General features: G+C 39.6%; 2 protein-coding genes and 1 long non-coding RNA gene across 5 annotated transcripts; 2 read left to right on the forward strand and 1 right to left on the reverse strand.

The window, feature by feature from the left end:
* Positions 1-7: 7 nt before the first annotated feature.
* LOC108886576 (uncharacterized) lies at positions 8-291 on the reverse strand. The gene is made up of 2 exons (XR_001961470.2): positions 192-291; positions 8-93 (listed from the first exon to the last, which is right to left on the reverse strand). It is a non-coding gene; the product is annotated as an uncharacterized LOC108886576 (long non-coding RNA).
* A 1,476-nt stretch (positions 292-1,767) lies between these two features.
* mybl2b (v-myb avian myeloblastosis viral oncogene homolog-like 2b) lies at positions 1,768-10,195 on the forward strand. 2 transcript variants are annotated; one of them, XM_018681517.2, is made up of 15 exons: positions 1,768-2,056; positions 2,513-2,624; positions 2,747-2,818; positions 2,923-3,015; positions 3,134-3,354; positions 3,474-3,606; positions 3,689-3,748; positions 4,548-4,760; positions 5,095-5,367; positions 5,459-5,601; positions 5,682-5,781; positions 7,522-7,632; positions 8,682-8,798; positions 8,890-9,021; positions 9,138-10,195. In XM_018681517.2, exons 1-15 carry the CDS (start codon positions 2,037-2,039, stop codon positions 9,264-9,266), a joined length of 1,929 nt encoding a protein of 642 aa, XP_018537033.1. In that variant the 5' UTR covers positions 1,768-2,036; the 3' UTR covers positions 9,267-10,195. The 2 variants fall into 2 exon arrangements, with proteins under 2 accessions (XP_018537033.1, XP_018537034.1); XM_018681518.2 differs by having other exon boundaries at positions 1,769-2,056; positions 2,528-2,624.
* A 619-nt stretch (positions 10,196-10,814) lies between these two features.
* rpn2 (ribophorin II) lies at positions 10,815-19,336 on the forward strand. 2 transcript variants are annotated; one of them, XM_018681520.2, is made up of 18 exons: positions 10,815-10,914; positions 11,257-11,447; positions 11,590-11,685; positions 12,033-12,208; positions 12,327-12,402; positions 12,574-12,708; positions 12,810-12,986; positions 13,074-13,192; positions 13,478-13,583; positions 14,565-14,656; positions 14,752-14,866; positions 15,099-15,293; positions 15,409-15,495; positions 15,604-15,699; positions 16,167-16,242; positions 17,431-17,560; positions 18,127-18,223; positions 18,700-19,336. In XM_018681520.2, the coding sequence occupies exons 1-17, from the start codon at positions 10,902-10,904 to the stop codon at positions 18,176-18,178; spliced, it is 1,932 nt and encodes a 643-aa protein (XP_018537036.1). In that variant the 5' UTR covers positions 10,815-10,901; the 3' UTR covers positions 18,179-18,223; positions 18,700-19,336. The 2 variants fall into 2 exon arrangements, with proteins under 2 accessions (XP_018537036.1, XP_018537037.1); XM_018681521.2 differs by lacking the exon at positions 18,127-18,223.
* The last annotated feature ends 588 nt before the right edge of the window (positions 19,337-19,924 follow it).

Consider the following 19,924-nt stretch of genomic DNA (forward strand, 5'->3'; position numbering starts at 1 on the left):
AAGCAAATAAAGTCAGACACTTTTATTTAAATCTTTAAAAATATTTTGTTATAGGCAAACACAGCTCTCTGCACAAGTCCCCACAAATGGATCCTGTAAAACAAAAGCAATTTGAAGAGCTACAACATGGATTTGCAAATGTTAACCTAATGATGGACATTTAAACTGGTTAAGTAAACTGAGCATCTTACCTTTATATTGTCATCCAGGGTTTTAAAATCCTCTTTGATTCACCCTTAATGCATAGTGGGTGTAGAGGCAATGTGTCCGAGTGTGTTAGGGGACATTCTTGGCCAAATCAGGGAGAAAGTTCAGCTAGTGAATGCTGTGTAGACGGGGGTTTTGGACTCCATGTTGACTCCAGAGCACTGGACTCAATGCAGGGTTTGGGGCTGTTGTTCTCAGATTTAATCAAAGACACGTCCCATGACATTTGAGAGGAAGTGAGATCACTGAATGACTGGTCAAAACAAGCAGCTTTTTTTTGCTTTTGAAGGAGTATGTAGGGAGTGGAGGACTTCCCCTGTAAAGGAACAGCCAGGTTACAGTTGTCAGTCTCTTGAGTGTTCAGGCTGTTCATTAAAATTGCCTGAGGGGAAGGAATGGGGTCTGATGACAGGCAGAGAACAGCCAGGGTAGAGAGCCTGGCATCAGATCCATCAGCTACTGTTTCGTTTGACACTCTTGATGTGGACAGTTGTTCCAGTGACAAAGCAGACAACAAACTCTGTTCCCCCAAAAACTTCCTGTCAAGCTCTGATGGAGATGAACACTCAAAGCTTTTCATATCTAGGAGATAAAATGTTAGATACAACTAATTACTATTACTAATTATGTCCACGGATCAGAATTAAATTGATCTTCAGAATGAAACATCTTTTCTTACCTTTAATGACAAAAGCTTTCTCCATTGTCACCTTGGGCCTATGCGTGTCAACTGAGTACCAGGTGGGTTTTAAACTGTTGAAGCTGCATGTTAATTGACCCAGCTGGAAGCTGACAAGGTCATCAGTATGAAGGAGGTGGGGGATCACCTCTCAAGCCTCTCAAGCCTCTGAAGCTTATGAAACTGTGTAAGACAAATCAGGTGTAGACACAATTTAGTTGTGTTCACTGTTTTTCTTTCTTTCTTCCCTTTTTTTGACATTACTCAAATTTATTTTTGAATAATTTATGTGTTTTTCAAAGCTTTACTCAAAAAACTTTACAAAAATTACTTTCCTTTTAAAACTATGACTCCAGCTAACATTATTTATTATCGAATTAATTTACTGATTATTTTTTGTCAATCATTTTATTAGGTTAGAATGACAAGAATTGTCATCAAAGTTTCGCAGAAGACAAGGTGATGTTTTTAAATTGCACATTTTGTGGTCCACAATCCAAACATATTTCATTTATAATAATATTACAAAGAGAAAAGCAGGAAATATTCACATTTTCTTGATCAGGACAGTGAGTTTATTTTTTGATCATTATAATAAATAATTAGAATTATTTGTTCATCGTTTTTTATTACTTTCCATGTTCCCGCACGAAAATTTATTTTTTATTTTCCTAATTTTCATCCGATAATTAGAGATATGATGATATAGGACTTAGCTGATCACATGAAGTATATGCTATCCTATTTCATAGTGGGAGTGATATTATAGCAGAACCCCGTACGAGTAGTTTGGAAAATTATAGTTTGATCACCACAAGCTATGCATTTAAGATTATTTTGAAAGCCTACGGCGGAAGTTGGACTTGCCGTACGCGCACAACTAATGCGCAGCTACGTCACACTCCGGTTTCTACGGTAGAGAAGGGCGCGAGATAGAAATCCAGGAGCGCGGAGAATCTGGGCGCCCCGCTCCAGCTGGTCACAGGCATTCAACACAACAACAACGAGCCTCCATCACTATCGGTAACCGGGTTATAAATACCACAAACACCCGGAATACAGCGATAAAACACCGAATATACATGCACATGACGTGCAACAGCAGCAAGACATATCACCGTCGCACCGTAAACAGCAAAAACAGAGGGAAATGTCTTGGTGGCCGCGCGGGTAAGATGCTCGTCTTTGTTTTCTGAATTAACTTTAGATATGGCAGTACTTTTTTTTTATTTATCACGGGCTAGTTTAACAATTTAACGTTACAGTTTTAAATCAGTTTCTCTGAGGTAAAGGGTTTACTATTTGACCTAAGCTTATACCTTTTGAGTAGTTCGCCGACTCTGGTCTGTGCCGCCCTTTTCCGGACAGTCATTATAAATAGGATTCAGTTTTTAATTTACCACCAGATATATTTTCTATTAGATTACACTGATCGATTAAATCTGACACTGTGCTTACCCTATAACTTTGTCAGTAGTTTGTGCCCATACGATAGCCGCTAGGACTTAGCAGCTAAGCATAGAAAAAAAACCTGATAATCAAGTTGTCCTCGTTACACCACAAGGGCGTGACGGTCTAGCGGCTAGTTTCTGCTTTCGCTGTCAGCTTTATTCCTGCATATCACAGCTGTTTGTTTCTCAGTGAGGATGGAGAGGAGGCCATGCATCAAGACACTGATTCTGATGTGGCAGAGCAGAGAGATGGTGGCAAAGTGAAAGTGAAATGGACACAAGACGAGGTGATTGTCATGACTTGTTCTAGTGATTTGCATGTTGTCTGAATCACATCAGACCCCGTCAAAGTAAATAATGACGCTACAGTACAGTGAAGATAAACATACCACTTTGTTTACGTTTATAGGATGACAGGCTCAAGGCTCTGGTTCAGAAACTTGGGCCAAATGATTGGAAGTATATTGCCAGCTACATACCAGTGAGTTTGATCAACTTTGTTGCTGTTTATAGTCAACATGAGTGTGAGTGTGATGCCAACAGAGACAGTTTTGAAGCATCTTATACCTGTTTTGTTTTGTTCAGAATCACACTGAACACCAGTGTCAGCATCGTTGGTTTAAGGTCCTGGATCCAGAATTGGTAAAGGGTCCATGGACCAAAGAGGAAGATGAAAAGGTAGGTGACACATTAGCTAGCAATGCAGGAGGTTGAAATGTGATTCATTAAGAACAGTATATCCAGTGTGATTCCTGAGTATGAGCTGTAATTCAGATGCATACCTTTCATTCCTCAGGTTATAGAACTTGTAAATCTCTATGGCAACAAACAGTGGGCAATGGTAGCCAAACATCTGAAAGGCAGACTGGGGAAGCAGTGCAGAGAGCGCTGGCACAACCACCTCAATCCCAATGTGAAGAAGTCATCGTGGACAGCTGAGGAAGATCTCATCATCTACAAGGCTCACTGCCTGGTTGGAAACCGCTGGGCTGAGATTGCAAAGCTGCTCCCTGGAAGGTAAATACTCTGTTAATGCAGTGGTCAGCTTAGGGGTTGAAATTATTAAAATGGTTTTCCTTCATGGAAATAAAGCCTTGCTTTCTCCATAGAACTCATGTTAAAACATTTATTTACAGAACAGACAATGCAGTGAAGAATCACTGGAATTCAACCATCAAACGCAAGTTGGAGATGGGTTTCTATGCCGGGGAGGTCTTTAAGTCAGATGAACTTGAAGAGCTGTTGGCCCGTGTTAATAAAGATGTGCAGGTGGGCTATCTTTCCATGTGTTTACCCTGAAGATGGATGCTGCATTAAACTGTGTTAAAAATTCTGTTGTATGACCACACAGATGCCTCGTTGTTCTCAAGATGGTGCAGACAAGGATGCAGAGCAGAAGCCATATCCTTCAGTAAGTGACCAATTATGTTGATCTGAAAAATTTTAGTTCAGGGGTTGTCTTGAATACTTAAGTCTTCATCAACTCACTTGTTATATATAAAATTTTACGAAAAGAGTATCAGTGTTACTCAATTCAATTCAATTTTATTTATATAGTGCCGAATCACAACAAAAGTCATCTCAAGGCACTTTTCATGTAGAGCAGGTCTAGACCATACTCTTTAAAATATGGTATTTACAGAGAGACCCAACAGATCCCACCATGAGCAAGCACTAGGCGACAGTGGCAAGGAAAAACTTTCTTTTATGAGGCAGAAACCTTGAGCAGAACCAGGCTAAGGGTGGGTGGCCATCTGGGGTGGGGTGGGGGGTTGGGTGTTAGAAGAGAATAGTGAGAGAAGAACATAGCATAACATGGGCTCCATGTAAAAAATGTAAAGCAATACCAGTAATACAAAATAGTAGTAATGATAGTAGTGATGGTTAAAGTATTAATTGCAAAAGTAGCAATAAAACTAGTAGCAGTACAAGTATTTTAGCAGCAGGTGTTGACTGGGGTTGTAGGAGCAGCAGGAGGCTTGTCATCACAGGTCAGACTCTACAGCTCCAGAGGCAGAAGTACATCCAGAAAGTGACGGAAGAGCACATGACTATGTGAAAGGGAAGATATTGAGTTAGTAACATATAACATGGGATATGAATCCATACTGAGCAGAGAGAGAGGGAGAAAAGCTTGATGTGTCTAATTACTACTCAGTAGTAATTATGTTTTTAGCATCAGTATTGTCATAGATTACTTTTTCCACCAGTTCCAGGGAACAGCAGTTTCAGCCTCTGTTAAATGCAGCCCCAGCAAAGCAGGGCCCTCAAAGGCTGCCCTCTCTCCAAAGGACAGCTTAAGCCCTAAGACTGAAACAGACACTTCAGGAGAAATTAATGGTACCAGCTGGGTGGTGGACAGCTCCGGCTTTCTCTCCCCTACTGGCCCAGGACTGAAGGAAGTGCTGGACATGGTGGATGGGGTAAGTATGCCCAGTAGTCACCACAAACACCTGCAATAACATATGTAGTTCAAATGTGTATGCAATAGTGGCTGCTCTTCCTTTAGCCTGCTGTGTAGAGATGCCTCTGATCTGCTGATGACATATGGTGTTATTCAATTTAAATATTTACTGTTTTGCACTCTTTTGTGCTTGCTTATATGTATTATATATTGATATTTATGGTTATAAAGCAGAAATAAGCCTCTTATGCTAAGATTGACTTTAAAGATATACATTCATTTGGCCTTTTAGACCATTTCAGAGCAGTGACAGGACATGTGACTGACTGGTAAAATGTCTCCTCTTTTATCAGGACCTGGATGGTTGGTGCAACCTGGCAGCCTTTGACCTGCCTGAGGATAGCCCGAGCCCAGAGCGCCACCAGTTTCGTCTGGAGGGCAGCGCCTTGCAGGAGTTGAGCAAAGGCAGCAAGGGGGAACTAATTCCAATCTCTCCTGGAGGCGTCACACCACCCTCTATACTGAATCGCAAAAGCCGGAGACGCATTGCCTTGTCTCCTGATGCCAGTAACTCCATGACTCCCAAGAGCACTCCTGTTAAAATCCTGCCCTTTTCTCCATCTCAAGTAAGCTCTTTAACGTTAATACTATAGTACTGACTGTGATGCTTCTTCTTATTTCAAATGAAGTGGTCTGGTAACTAACATGCTGTTTTAGTTCCTCAACATGTGGACCAAGCAGGACACTCATGACCTGGAGAACCCATCCCTCACGTCCACACCCGTGTGCAGCCAGAAAGCTATTGTTACTACACCTCTACAGCGAGACAAGACCCCCCTCACTCAGAAGGAAAACTCAGCGTATGTGCTCTCTAACCCAAATCTGATTCCGTGTTCAGTGGTCTATATTTAGATTTTGCTCACATTTTGTTTTCATGTAGATTTGTTACACCCAACCACAAGTCTGAGCTCTGTACGACCCCACGAACTCCAACACCGTTCAAAAATGCCATGGAGAAGTATGGCCCTCTACAGCCTCTGGTCAGTATCTCTCTGTTGTTTTCAGTAAGCTTAGAGAATAGCAAGAGAAGAACATAGCATAACACAGGTTCCATATAAAATGTAAGGTGATGCCAGTAATATAGCAGTAGTAATGATAGTAGTGATGATTAAAGTATTAACTGCTAGCATAACAATACAACTAATAGCAGTATAAGTAATTTCTAATTATAGCAGCAAGTGTTGAGTGGAGTTGTAGGAACAGCAGGAGACTTGTCATCACAGATCAGACTCTACAGCTCCAGAGGCGGAAATACCTGCAGAAAGAGACAGAAGAGGAAAGAGAGACGGAAGAGCACATGACTATGTGAAAGGGAAGATATTGAGTTAGTAACATGTTTATGGGATATGAACCCATACTGTGGAGAGAGAGAGAGAGAGAGAGAGAGAAGCTCAGCGCATCATGGGTGTTTTCCCAGCAGTCTAGGCCTATAGCAGCATAACTAGCCTGAGCCAACCCTGACTATAAGCTTTATCAAAGAGGAAAGTTTTAAGCCTACTCTTAAAGGTACAGAGGGTGTCTGCCTCCCGGACCGAAACTGGGAGAAGGTTCCACAGTAGGGGAGCCTGATAACGGAAGGCTCTGCCTCCCATTCGACTCTTAGAAACTCTGGGAACCACCAGTAAACCAGCATTCTGGGAGCGCAGAGTCCTAGTGGGATTGTAGGGGACTATGAGATCTTTAAGGTAAGATGGAGCCTGATCATTAAGGGCTTTGTAAGTGAGGAGGAGGATTTTGAATTCTACTCTGGATTTGACTGGGAGCCAATGGAGAGAGGCTAGCACAGGAGAAATATGGTCTGTTTTCCTAGTTCCTGTCAGTAATCATGCTGCAACATTTTGAATCAGCTGCAGAGTCTTTAGAGACTTGTTGGGGCAGCCTGATAATAATGAATTACAGTAGTCCAGCCTAGAAGTAACAAATGCATGGACTAGTTTTTCTGCATCTTTTTGAGACAAGAAAATGTCTAATTTTGGTGATATTACGCAGATGAAAGAAGGCAGTCCTAGAAGTTTGTTTTATGTGTGAGTTAAAGGACATATCCTGATCAAAGATGATTCCCAGATTCTTTACAGTGGAGCTGGGAGCCAGGGCAATGCCGTCTAGTGGAACTGCATCAGTAGAAAGTTTATTTCTGATGTGTTCAGGACCGATTATAATGACTTCAGTTTTATCTGAGTTCAGTAGTAAAAAGTTGCTTGTCAAAAGCAGCACTGAGATCTAACAAGACAAGCACAGAAACGAGTCCGTTGTCTGATGCGAACAGGAGGTCGTTTGTAACTTTTACAAGTGCTGTCTCTGTGCTGTGATACAGCCTAAATCCTGACTGAAAAACCTCAAATAAACTATTATCCTGTAGAAAGTCACACAACTGTTTTGCAACTGCTTTCTCTAGGATTTTGGAAAGAAAGGGGAGGTTAGATATAGGTCTGTAATTGGCTAATACGTCTGGATCTAGAGTGGGCTTTTTTAGAAGAGGTTTGATTACAGCTGTTTTATACGACTGCGGCACATAACCTGTTACCAAGGACAGATTTAACATATCTAATACAGGACTGAAAATTAAGGGCAGACCTTCCTTAAGCAGCCTAGTTGGGATGGGGTCAAGGAGACAAGTTGAAGGTTTAGATGCTGAAATAACTGATGTGAGCTGGGGGAGGTCGATGGGAGAAAAAGTCTCAAGCACTGCATTAACACTCTTTTGTGCTGTATTATCTTAGCCTCAGACGCCTAACCTGGAAGATGACATAAACGAGGTCATCCTAAGAGATGCTGGAATGGACTTGGTCGTTGTACGTTCAACTCCGCCTGAGCAAAGACGCAAAACAATGGTAACTATGAGTTAACTTCTATACTTAACACCTATTTTAATCCTTTAACCCTTAGTAGCATTACATATGCTTTGCTCTCAAAACAGCCTCAATTCCTTATTTATTCCTAATTCCTATTCCATAATTTCAGCAGATTTGTCAGCTGCCATTCATGCTGCCAATCTCCTATTCAATCACATCCCCAGGGTGCTCTATTAGATTCAGATCAGGTGACTGGTGTGGCCACTGAAGTGTACTGAATTCATTGTCATGTTCATGAAACCAGTGTGGGATGACTTTTGCTTTGTGACATGGTACATCATCATGCTGGAAGTAGTCTGATTCAAATAATGACTGACCAAAGTGTGCCAAGAAGACATTTCCCACATCATTTCACTACCACCATCACCAGCCTGGACTGTTGACATAAGGGAGGTTGGGTCCGTGGATTCATGCTGTTGACATTCATTAGACCAGTCTGTGTTTTTCCAGTCTGTCCAGTTTTGATGCTCTGTTCTTGGCTGACAAGAGTTGAACCTGAGGTTCCTTGCCCAGCTACTTGACATGTTGTTCATTCTGAGGTGATTCTTTGCTCACCACAGTTGTAGAGAGTGGTTACCTGAGTCACTGTAGCCTTTCAGCTTCAACCAAGCTCGTCATTCTCCTCTGACCTCTCACATCAACAATGTGTTTCTGTTCACAGAACTGCTACTCACTGGATGGCTTTCACACCAGTCTAAACTCTATAGACTGTTGTACATGAAAATCACAGGAGGTCACTGAGATCACAGTTTTCCACATTACATCCATTGTGATGTTTGATGTGAACATTAACTGAATCTCCTGACCTGTACCTGCATGATTTCATGCATTGCACTGCTGATGTGATTGGCTGATAGGATAATTGCATGAATAAGCAGATGTTCCTAATAAAGTGATTTGAGAGTATACGTATAAATATTTTAGTGCTGACCTGCAAAAAAATTGACAAAAATTCAAATTCATCATGTCATCACATTCTTGCTGAAGCTATTTACCCAGAGCTTGGTGCTTTTTTCTCCTCTTGCCAGCATCGCCCTCCTTTGAAGAAAGTGCGTAAATCGTTGGCCCTTGATGTCATAGACTGTCAGATGATGCCTACATCCAAACACAAATCCATCAAGACTGAAGCCAAACACAGTATCAAGGTAAAAAGTGTACAAATGTGTTGTTATCCTGTTAGTAGACTGATTGATGTGTTCTAATTCTTGGCTTTTTGTCCTCCTTTTTTGGCCACAGGAAGAACCTATGATTGTTTCTCTGAACTCCTCGTCATCTTGCAGTAAGCGGCATGAAAATATTTTGGATCAGGGCTTCCTTATGGGACCTAGTGATAGTGCCATATTTCCCAGCACAGTGCCCCCAGTTCCAGTGAGTTCCATCTTAACAGAAATTAATATCCTCATCAATGGAAAAGTATTTTACATCGCTTTCCTACTTTGATCTAATTCTGCTACATTTCAATGTGTTTTCTCTCTCTCCTTTAGATGTCAAAAGAGTGGGAGACAGTTGTTTGTGGACAAACTAAAGACCAGCTCATAATGACAGAGAAAGCCAGAAGATACCTTCGCTCACTAAAATCCCATGCACCCAACCGGGCTCTGATTCTGTCCTGAGACGTCTCAGATCGTCACTAACATGTTACACATGCACAACACAATGTTGCTGTTGCTGTGTGTCCCTACCTTTTTGCTTTTGTAATGTTGTTGGGGAAAAGAACATCATATGTAGGTTTAGTTCAGTTTTTGAACAAGTCATTAGCAATCAAAACCCTTACAGTATGTAGCAATGTCAATAATTTGAGAGAGAATGGTGCTTTTAGATCTGGCCTCCCTCCAATGACCTCAGTTATGAAGTTATGAATCATATTTCATTTTATTGTCACTAGTATGTGTGTGTGTGTACTAGAAAAACAATGAATGTAAAATTGAAAAATCAAGGCTATGTACTTTTGCTATCTGAAAAGACATTGTTTTACATTGCATAATGTCTGTAATTTAACAGTGTTTTAAAATTGTGAAGAATACAAACACTCAGGTTGAATCCATATCTACATTTATTACAAAACGTACAGTTGTTTTGATGGTGGAGTAAATTCAGACAGGTTGATTAGTAATGTATTTAGGAATGTTCATATATGTTGAAAGTGTTAATTGAATATTGTCTTGTAGGATCTGTTTAGCATATGTATATATTTATGATATACATCTCAATACACATTAGGAGTGAGGATCTCTAATGGCAAATTTTGACATCTGAAGATTTTGTTGTGACTGCACTGCAACACACATCAATAACACATCAAAGTGACTTACCACTTATTAAGATCTGACAAACTGATGAATACAACTGGGGAAGTTGTATTTTTATGCAATATTAAATTCATTGTGTTGTAATGGGAGCATGCAAGCTATACCAACCTTTGATTGCAATGGTATTATGTTATTTGGCACCATTTCTAAATATTGAGTGTTGTATGTTTTTACTTCATCATACAACAAGTTGTGAAGAAATTTAATTAAACATTAATACTATTTCCAGTAAACAGTTTTCTACTGATTATGCTGCAACTTTCTGATATGTATTGCAAACCTGTCATTTAACATTTATCAAGTGGCTTTACCACAGGTCCAGATAAAGCAGATTCATGTTTAGTTCAGATAAAGAATGATGTGCTCAACACATGTAACTATGAACTAAAAAGACTGTCAGTGTTACAGAATTTTGGAGTGTTTCAGAAGGTAAATGGTGATTTCAAGTTTTGATTTCCCATTTGTCTGATGTTTTGAGTATTTGTACAAGATAAAGGAAAATTAACTAAGAAAATGCTTTTATATGGAGGATTATGTTTATATTTTTGAGCCATGTGTATCCTACTTATAAATATTAGGCAATATTACTGCTAGGATTAAATGCACTACAAAATTCAGAAACTTATATTGGGAGCATTTTTTATATATAATCACAAACTATCCCAAAAGTGTTGCAAAATATCCACAACATACATTAGAAATACACCAGGTATAAACACTATTGCCTTCCAGCTAACATAATTGATCAATGATTATTATTAATCACGAAATGTCATGTTACTGCCTGAATGTTTTCGGTATTTTTTTTTTAAATTCACGTGTGCTTTTATTTTCAAACGGAAACTGTACAACCGGACATTCAACCTCTGGTGACAGGTCGTTCTCTGAGACACCGGAAGTAATCGTCGGTTTTGGTGACGCTGCATAAGACTGCAAGACATGGACCGGTCTAGTAAGTGAATTAATTCATTAATTCTGAATATAGTGTTATATATATGTGGTTTTGTCTTAATTACGCAGCGTATGCAGTTATTGAACTGTTTAGTTACTGAACTAGAAAAAAATACCACCCGGTTCATAGCAGTGTGCTGCTTCCTACTGACGTTAGCTTGCTCGTCTCGTAGCTAAACCTGCAATGAACAAGGGAGCGTTATTTCAATGAATGAATACATGTGGTCATTAGACGTAGTGTGTTACAAAAATGTATTATTGTTTTCTTTACGTGGCGATAACGGATAAATACACGTTATAACCAGCCGACGGGTTAACTAGTCCCCATTCTGTGTGCTCGTAGGGCTGTTCGGGTGCTTCCTCCTCTGCCTGACTCTTGCTGGAATTCAGGCGCTCACACCGGCGCACCACCTCTGCCTGGCTGATGTGGCCCGACTGCAGAACTTCCTGAGCCAACAGTTCACCGACCTGGAGTCCGCGTACTACTCTGTTGTTGGTCTGACCAAGCTTGGAGCGGCGGTTTCCGATCACAATGTAAGAGAATCACTCCATTATAGTTACTAATTCCGACAGAGAGGGCTAGACCTTTGAATTAAACATTAATTCATAACTCTGTTATCTGCACTAACACTTAAAGGCAATGTTCTTTGTCTTCAAAATGTGTTTCTCTTTGTAGCAAGTATGCCAGTTTCTCAAATCCCAGCTTGATCCCACCAGTGTTGACTCTGTCTTCTTTGCTGCTGAGACCAGTCAGGCCATTTCAGGATGTGAGGTATGCAAATGTTGTCTTGTCCTGTTAAGCTGATCTACTGCAAGCCTTTATTATTAAAAAAACCGTGTTTGACATACATAAGTGTGTAGTAGGTCTGGACAGTATATAAAAATATGTACAGTAATCAGAAAACCTCATAAAAATCACAATATTTGTTTGGGTGTTTTAGATCCACATAATTGCATTGTGGTCGAGATGTTTTATCATTTCCTCTATATGGTTACAGTAATACTAAAATAATTAAAAAAGATAACTAAGTTTACTTGGTCATTCAAATGGAAAAGGGTATAATGCTGTGCTATAATGCAAACATCAAAGTACTGAACATGAAAATGTTAATTCCATAGATCCCTGTGTCCAATGAAACCCGTGACATCCTTCTGGCAGCAGTTAGTGAAGACTCAACCATGACTCAGATTCATCATGCTGTGAGTGCACTCAGCTCTCTGGGACTTCCTGTGGCATCTCAGGAAGTTGTAGGTGCCCTGACGGCTCGCATCAACAAGGAGGACAATGTTATGGCGTAAGTGTTAGTTGTGCTGGTTTGGGAGTCCAGTTACAGTCTGTTTGGAGTATCCTGCAACTCGCATGAGCAAATTATTTTTAACAATTCCCAATAAATATATGTTCTCTTTGGACAGAATCACCTCAGCTCTGCAAACAGCAGCTCGCCTCTCCCAGCAGGCAGAACTTGGTGGAATACTGGAGGAAATTGAGGTGAGCTCTTTAACTTCCAGCAGGTGGTGCTGTGTCGCTGTACTTTGACTCAGAGCAAGACACACTGGACTTAAATTATTCCCAGTGTCAAGTTGTCTTGTTCTTTCCAATTAATTCAATTTTATTCACAGAATTAGATTTTAACAATTTTTTGCTTTTGTTTCCTCTTAGGATCTGACAGCTCGTTTGGATGATCTTGGTGGCATCTACCTCCAGTTTGAAGAGGGACTCGAGGCAACCGCTATGTTTCTGACTGCTGCTTATTCCCTGTCAGATCATGTGGACATGGAGCCCCCTCTCAAGGAGGTATGATTTCTGTCTGTCAGGTGTTACATCAGTAAATCTTTGTCATTTCTCTTCACATGTTTTTCTCCGTGAAATTGATGGAAGATATGTTCTCCCCACAGGACCAGGTCATCCAGCTGGTGAATTCCATCTTCAGCAAGAAATCTTGGGACTCCTTGTCTGAGGCCTTCAGTGTGGCAAGTGCTGCTGCAGCTCTCTCCAACAACCGCTTCCATGTGCCGGTCATTGTCAGTGCTCAGGGCCCAGCCACAGTGTCCCACAGCCAGCCAACCCTGCAGGTATAGATGTTGGATCTCAACTTAGAAATTCACCTTTATTGTCTTTAATCATCCTCTAGTGAGACTGTCTCTGTGTTTGATTCACAGCTCCTTGTTACTGATGTCATGTCTCAACCTCTGGCCTCAGCCAATGTGCTGGTTGAATCTGCGTATGCTGTGGCCTCCAAGAGTATCATACTCAGCCAAGCATCCTTCACACTTAATGAGTATGTACCATGAGAGACATAAGTGTTAATTTTACAATACTCTCCTAGGCTCCTCACTATTTGAAGATTATCCCAACAGCTAGAAGATATACACCCACACATTACCTTTCATTACCTCATTGCACATTCGGTTTCTTTACAAAATGTACCTAGCTTATTTGTTTATTAATTAATATGAATATTATCAGTTAATTATAAGGTGCTCCATAAGGCAGTGTGTCTTCATTAGCACTATCTGGATTTGGTATAACATACTCTGTATCATTCTTTTTTCCTGTTTTTCAGTGGCGTCTTTGAACTGAACTTCATGTCAAACCAGCCCGCTAGTGGATATTACCAATTTACCATTGCAGTGACTGGGGATAGCCGATTGGTTGCCAATCATGTTGAGGTGATTGACTTAGTAGTTATATTTTACCGGGGTAGGCTGCACATAATTAAAAATAGTTGCCAGTGTGTGCAGATTACATACTCATTTTTATTTAAATGAATGCAAATGTATATGTATACGTACTTCTGTGGCTTTAGGAAAACTTTCTAAAGGACTGTTATGGTAAATGTCTTTCTTAACGTTTATGGAGCTTGAGCCTCATAAGGGACTAAAAGCCATTCTTGTTTTAATACGTTTCTTTTTCTACGTTACTTTACAGTTCTTTTTAGTTCTTTACTACTAAATATTTAGTTTTATTGTTTTAATAGAAAAATAATTGCACATAATAAAATGACTGAACAGGTCACCAGGGGCAGTATAACAGCAACACCAGAAGGTTTACTTTATGTTGAGGGATACATTTTCAGTTTTCACAGCAAAATTACATACGTGTGTGTGTGTGTGTGTATGTATGTGTGTATACATATATTTATAATGAGAGAAAAACAAAACAAAAGAAATAAAAAACCTGTGCTGTGGTTGCCCAACTGCAGATAAAGTGTAGTACAATCAAATAGAACAAAAAAGGTAATAAGGGTGTTAAGGTATCATAGGGGTATTTCACGTCCACAACGGATTTTGACCCGTCATTAAATATACAGTTACTGAATTTACTCAGTAGAAAAGGACTATGTAAATATGATAATACAGGCCTTAAACACACATAATACATTAGGTCTAGTAAGAACTATGCAGAATAAAAGCAGAGACATGCCTTATATGCAAAGATTAGAAACCAAGTGCTATTATTCTTACTTATTGCACAACAGTGTATCTGTATATATATTCATGTGCATCACCCATTTTGTCCACTACTTTGTAGGTTAATAAAAAAGTAGAGTGCCCCTTTAAATCTATTTGGTCTATTTGATGTGACAAACAAAGTCATGCAAATGACAATGTAGTAGGTGTGACTCATGTTCTGACTCTGTCCATCTATAGCTTAAAGTAAAGGTGTCCACTGAGGTGGCTGTTACTAACATGGACCTCTCAGTAGTGGATAAGGACCAGAGCATCGGCACAAAGACCACCAGGTTAGAAAACAAGTTTGAAAAGTGAATCCTTTTTGCTGAACTTTAGTGGCATGACAGTGGAATACTAAATGCTTTCCCTTTTTTAAATTACCCAGAGTGGACTATCCCTCCAAAGCCAAGAGCTCCTTTACTGCAGACAGCCACCAGAACTTTGCTATGTCCTTCCAGCTCGTTGACGTCAACACTGGAGTGGAACTTACCCCACACCAGGTATGTAATCAGAATGGGACATGGACACATGTCAACAGCAAACTGCTGGCCACGTCTGTTCGTTGATGCTGACTGCATCTGCTTTCATAATCACTTTTGTGACCATCCAGCCATTTTATTACACATGTGGTCAGCCAAAGCAAATATGATCACTAACCACTGTGACTATTTAGCAAAAATGGAGCTCTCAACACCGTTTAAGATTAAGACCTATTTACTCTCTCTGTCACAGACTTTTGTCCGGCTGCATAATCAGAAAACTGGCCAAGAGGTTGTGTTTGTGGCTGAACCTGACAGCAAGAATCTGTACAAGTTTGAGTTGGACACAGCAGAGCGGAAATCAGAGTTTGACTCCATCTCTGGTACCTATTCCCTCTACCTCATTGTTGGGGATGCTACTTTGGAGAATCCCATCTTGTGGAACGTGGTGAGTATCTATTCAGACTTCATGGTGGTAATGAGGATTATTTATGGATGTAGCAGGTGTCCACACAATCAAAGTTGATACTGAACTCTAAAGTTGAGCTGTGATCTTTTGTAAGGCTGATGTTGTGCTGAAGTTTATGGATGAAGAGGCCCCAGCTACCATTCAGCCCAAGACCCTTTATGTACCCAAACCAGAGATCCAGGTAGTATTATTTAGTGCTTATTTTGATCTGATTTACTGCATGACAATGCAAAATAAAATTATATACTTTGGCTGGCAGTCAGTTAAAAATCTCATCTTGTTTCTGCAGCACTTGTTCAGGGAACCAGAGAAGAAGCCTCCAACTGTGGTCTCTAACACCTTCACTGCACTTGTCCTGTCTCCTTTCCTGCTTCTGCTCATCCTGGTAATGTTGCAAGTCTTGTTTTCTGTTTTTCTCTATTTTTAGTTTTACTGTTAAACTGTTGACAAACTCACATATAGAAAACATTTAGAAATAATTTATCTTATTTAAGGGCACACCAAAAAAATAACCTACTTCCATTATTAATCAAAACCTTTTTAATAGAGCATTCAGCTTTATTGTTGTATACACACTGGTCTACCCCCCCAGAAAAGCTCTTCAGTGGGAAGCCTTCATACGCCGTGAATGAGGCTCCTGTACTGCATGAATATAATGCTTATTTTAATTTGAAATCACAAAAGCTATGGGGTATTTTTTTCCCTGACATTTGCAGTGCTGAGTAATAGTTATTGTTACAGTGGATCAGTGTATTGTGTGTTAGGTGGTAAACAATTTTTCAGCCCTTTTGTTTTGCAGCTCTCGAAGGGGATGAAAATCACATTGTCTTTTATTCCCCCTCTCCTCTTCAGTGGTTTAAGCTCGGAGCCAACATCTCCAACTTCAGCTTCTCTCCCAGCACCATTCTGTTCCATGTAGGACATGCAGGTTAGTCCCCATCTTTAAAATGAAATATATCTTACATATGAGTGGTAATTAATGCTGTTCATGTACAGAAAACAAAGCCTATAAATTGCTTAACTGGACTGCTGTAACAAACACAGTGAACTCTGTTTGTAATGCTTGATATTTTCAAAGTTTCCTTATTAGATATTGGAGATTAATGCTGGTTGTTAATGAGCCCTAAGTCTAGGTATTTGATATATAGTTCAGCATTTTGCCAGCAGTTTAAGTCACTGCCTATCACTCACTTACGCACTTCTCATGGAAGAGCACACACTAACACACACCCGGCAGACTAAAGCAGTAACTTGAAAATGATTCTTTCTGTATATTTTCTTATATATATATCTCAGGTCTAGGTAGAAATATCGCTTAAACTTCAAAAACTCATACCATTAGGGCACCTCCAATATATGCAGGCACATCTCAATGTATTCATCAAACAGTGCCATGCGTTTCTGCAATACAGATCATTGTCAGAATATAAAAATAGGATGGAACAAAGATTTTGGTGTTGTTTCACTCTTGGTCAAATATTACTGTAGTGAACAGCACAAACTGCAGTCGTTCCCATACTTTTTGAAAGCATTTGAGAGCAGAGGCATGGGAGAGTTTAACAGGGGTGAAAGTGGCAGGTGCATACTGCCGTTCTAACAAATGGAAGATCTTTCTATTTTGGCTTCTGATTAGGCCACTTACCAACACAGTCAGTCGCAACAATAGCAGCGACACACGGCTCATGGAGGCAATTAAGATACTTTAAAACCCTAAGTGCCCAGTTGCTGGGATTTGCATCAGAAGTCATACTCCTGCTCAAAGTCAGAACTCAGTCGGTGTTGATTTTCTCTGAGGGGCGTGTCAGACCCTGTCTTAGACTGTGTTGAGTGCAGAGATATATCTGCATTTCTGTGAGCAACAAGGTTTTAAACATGGTGATTTGTTTAATTTCATTGATTTTATGCAATATAACAATGTAGTTAATGTCTATGTCGCCTTTGATTTATTGTGATAAAACATTATTAAAAATTGAAATAAAGTGGCATCCATTTGGCAAACCCTTGACATGTAGTATATTGAATTATTATGTGATAGTGTGTTGAGGATTGCATTTTTACCCAGAAGCTGTTTTGTTTGGATGCTAATGTTCAAACCTACTTGGTTGTTTTATTTCAGCCATGCTGGGCCTGATGTATGTCTACTGGACCCACCTGAACATGTTCCAGACTCTGAAGTATCTGGCAATTATTGGCGGTGTAACCTTCCTCGCGGGGAACCGCATGCTAGCCCAGAAAGCAGTGAAGAGGTACGTCTACTGATGGTACCTGGCACAAATGGTTCCTAGAGGGTCCTTAATCCCAGAGAGAAAGCGTAGCCTCTTTCATACAATAAGGACTCAGGTGTTTTGCGGCCTCTTGGTAGTTCTTAACTCCAAACCTGAGGAAAAGTGCATATTCTATATCTGTAGCTCCTCAGTTGGTCCCCAGAGGCTGATTTCAATGCCAGACTCTCTGCCAAGACCAAATCTCATGCCTACTTGGACCAGGAGAGAAGTGTGGCAGCAAGATCTGCAAGAGTGATGATCTTGAGTGGGCAATTTCTTCACACTATCAATATGTAGAGCCCTTCAAGGATCCAGATAGAGCAATTTGTAGCCTGTGTCACTGACTCAAGACGTCACTGTGTAATTGTTCACTTTTACCTCTTGCTCTTATGACAGTCCATTAAACTCCTTTAAGCAAGTATTGCAATTGCTGATTTCACAAATGTCATTTTTTCTAGTTAGGACTACTTCCTCCCTCTTTCCTGCTAGTCTCTGTCTCTTTTTAATCCCTCTATCCACACCTTGCTGTCTCTTTACTCCTCTTTCAGGATTGCAGCAGAGCAAAGTAGTAGGTTGGCAAAGTATAGGAGCCTACGATAAAGCCCCCATTTGTAACAAATGAGTCGGTCGTGCTTCCAGGCTGAAGTAAGGGCATCCCCATAGACTGCATCCACAGTGCATTTCCATAATGGCTGGCATTGTGCATGGCTCTGTGGTGCTCACTCATTCTAACTCCAGAGTGTTCACATGAACTTGCTGCCTTCCTCCTGGTTTGCCTCTTCATTCATCCCACCATGATCATTACAACCATAGCCATACTAGCACCGGAGTAATCCTTCCATTGTGGTCTAACACTTGTGGTTCTGGTTGTACTATCACATTGAGCATTGAGTGACATTTTGTGTTCATGAACCAGAGTATGCTTTGCCTGAAACTAGGACATTAGCCATTTGAGAAATTCTCTTACAAATTGCATTCTGTTTGTTGTGGAAAGGTGCGCGTCAAAATGCATGATCAACCCTTTACATGACTTGTCAGTGATCAGGTTTTAATTAAAGCAAGGAAAGTTTTCATTCATCTCATGTTGGTAACCATTTTACACTTTCTCTTCCCTCCCACAGAATTGAGAAAAAATAAGGGCAAGAAAAATTAAAAGAAGACAATGACAAAGCCCATTTTTTGGTTCCAAGGAGTCATTCAACAAAATCAGACTTTATCATGGCATGGCAGTTCAAGAGTCCCATCAACAGTTTAAACATGCAGTTTGTCTGTTGCCAAAAGGAAGAAATTGAGACATCCAGAGTCTCTGAGGACATATGCTCACTGACAGATTCTTCTACTGAGAGCTGTAAAGCTACTGATCATTGCACTTCATCTTCCTGTGAGATTTGTTTTCTTATTGTCCAACATGCCCGTGTTTTCTAAGTGAGCTGGATTTTTATTTGTGGTATCTTGATGGAATTTGGGTTCAATTGTGTTTTTTGTACATTCCTTCAGTGCCCATTTCACCTCCCAACAGAAGTTCTAAATCAACATGTTTCAGCGCATAAAACACCACTGGCAGTAGCACTGACACTTTTCATTACTAACTATCCCAGTGTGTCTGTTTGGTGCATCAAATGTGTAGAAGGAGCGGTAGTCTCCTGTTTGATACAGAGTTTACGTCCCCCAGAAAAATTGTTAATAATAAAATATGGGCAATTTGAGGATGTGTTTTTGTAATGAAGAGGAAGAAATAAAGAAATTGAGGTGAAACAATGTCTCTGAGTCTTTGCTTAGTAGAGAAGAACAGGAACAAGAGCATATTTTTAATATAATGATGGAAATAGTGAAGCGAACTAAGTAAAAATAGTAATGAATTTGTTTACAAATACATTAATCTATAGATTATTAAACTAATTTACAAAATAATTCATTATTTGATATTTAATGGGCATTAAGAATAATTATAAGAATTGACATATTAAACATGAATCTATCAATTAGCTCAAATCAAAAAGGAGTTTACAATAAAACCAATAACTACATTTAAAAGTACATGAATGAATTCATGATAAAATAAGGGAATTTTGTAATTTATTTGAAAATTCAGTTTTAAAAAGACACAAATAACTTGATTCACTAATTGAATTAAGAATAAAGATTGAAAAGGACAAATGGAAAATAAATTTGCTCTTTTAACTGCTTGATTAAAATCTGTACTCTTAATTGAATTGGTAAATCCAGTTATTTTTCTTTTTAAACTGCATTTTCTAATAGATATAAATATATATATATGTTGCTAATGTAAACCCCTTTTAATTTTACTATTTATTGATGAATTCATATGTAATTTATAAATTATTT

This window comes from Lates calcarifer, linkage group LG12 (assembly GCF_001640805.2).
Source record: "Lates calcarifer isolate ASB-BC8 linkage group LG12, TLL_Latcal_v3, whole genome shotgun sequence".
NCBI classification, from domain to species: domain Eukaryota; kingdom Metazoa; phylum Chordata; class Actinopteri; family Centropomidae; genus Lates; species Lates calcarifer.

Bases quoted from the DNA above. Each gene is read 5' to 3' on its own strand.
- mybl2b (XM_018681517.2), top strand. From the start codon at position 2,037: ATGTCTTGGTGGCCGCGCGG. The intron at 2,057-2,512 runs GTAAGATGCTCG...TGCATATCACAG, and splicing joins ATGTCTTGGTGGCCGCGCGG to CTGTTTGTTTCTCAGTGAGG. The intron at 5,602-5,681 runs GTATGTGCTCTC...GTTTTCATGTAG, and splicing joins ACTCAGAAGGAAAACTCAGC to ATTTGTTACACCCAACCACA.
- rpn2 (XM_018681520.2), top strand. The intron at 13,193-13,477 runs GTATGTACCATG...CCTGTTTTTCAG, and splicing joins GCATCCTTCACACTTAATGA to TGGCGTCTTTGAACTGAACT. The intron at 15,294-15,408 runs GTGAGTATCTAT...ATCTTTTGTAAG, and splicing joins ATCCCATCTTGTGGAACGTG to GCTGATGTTGTGCTGAAGTT.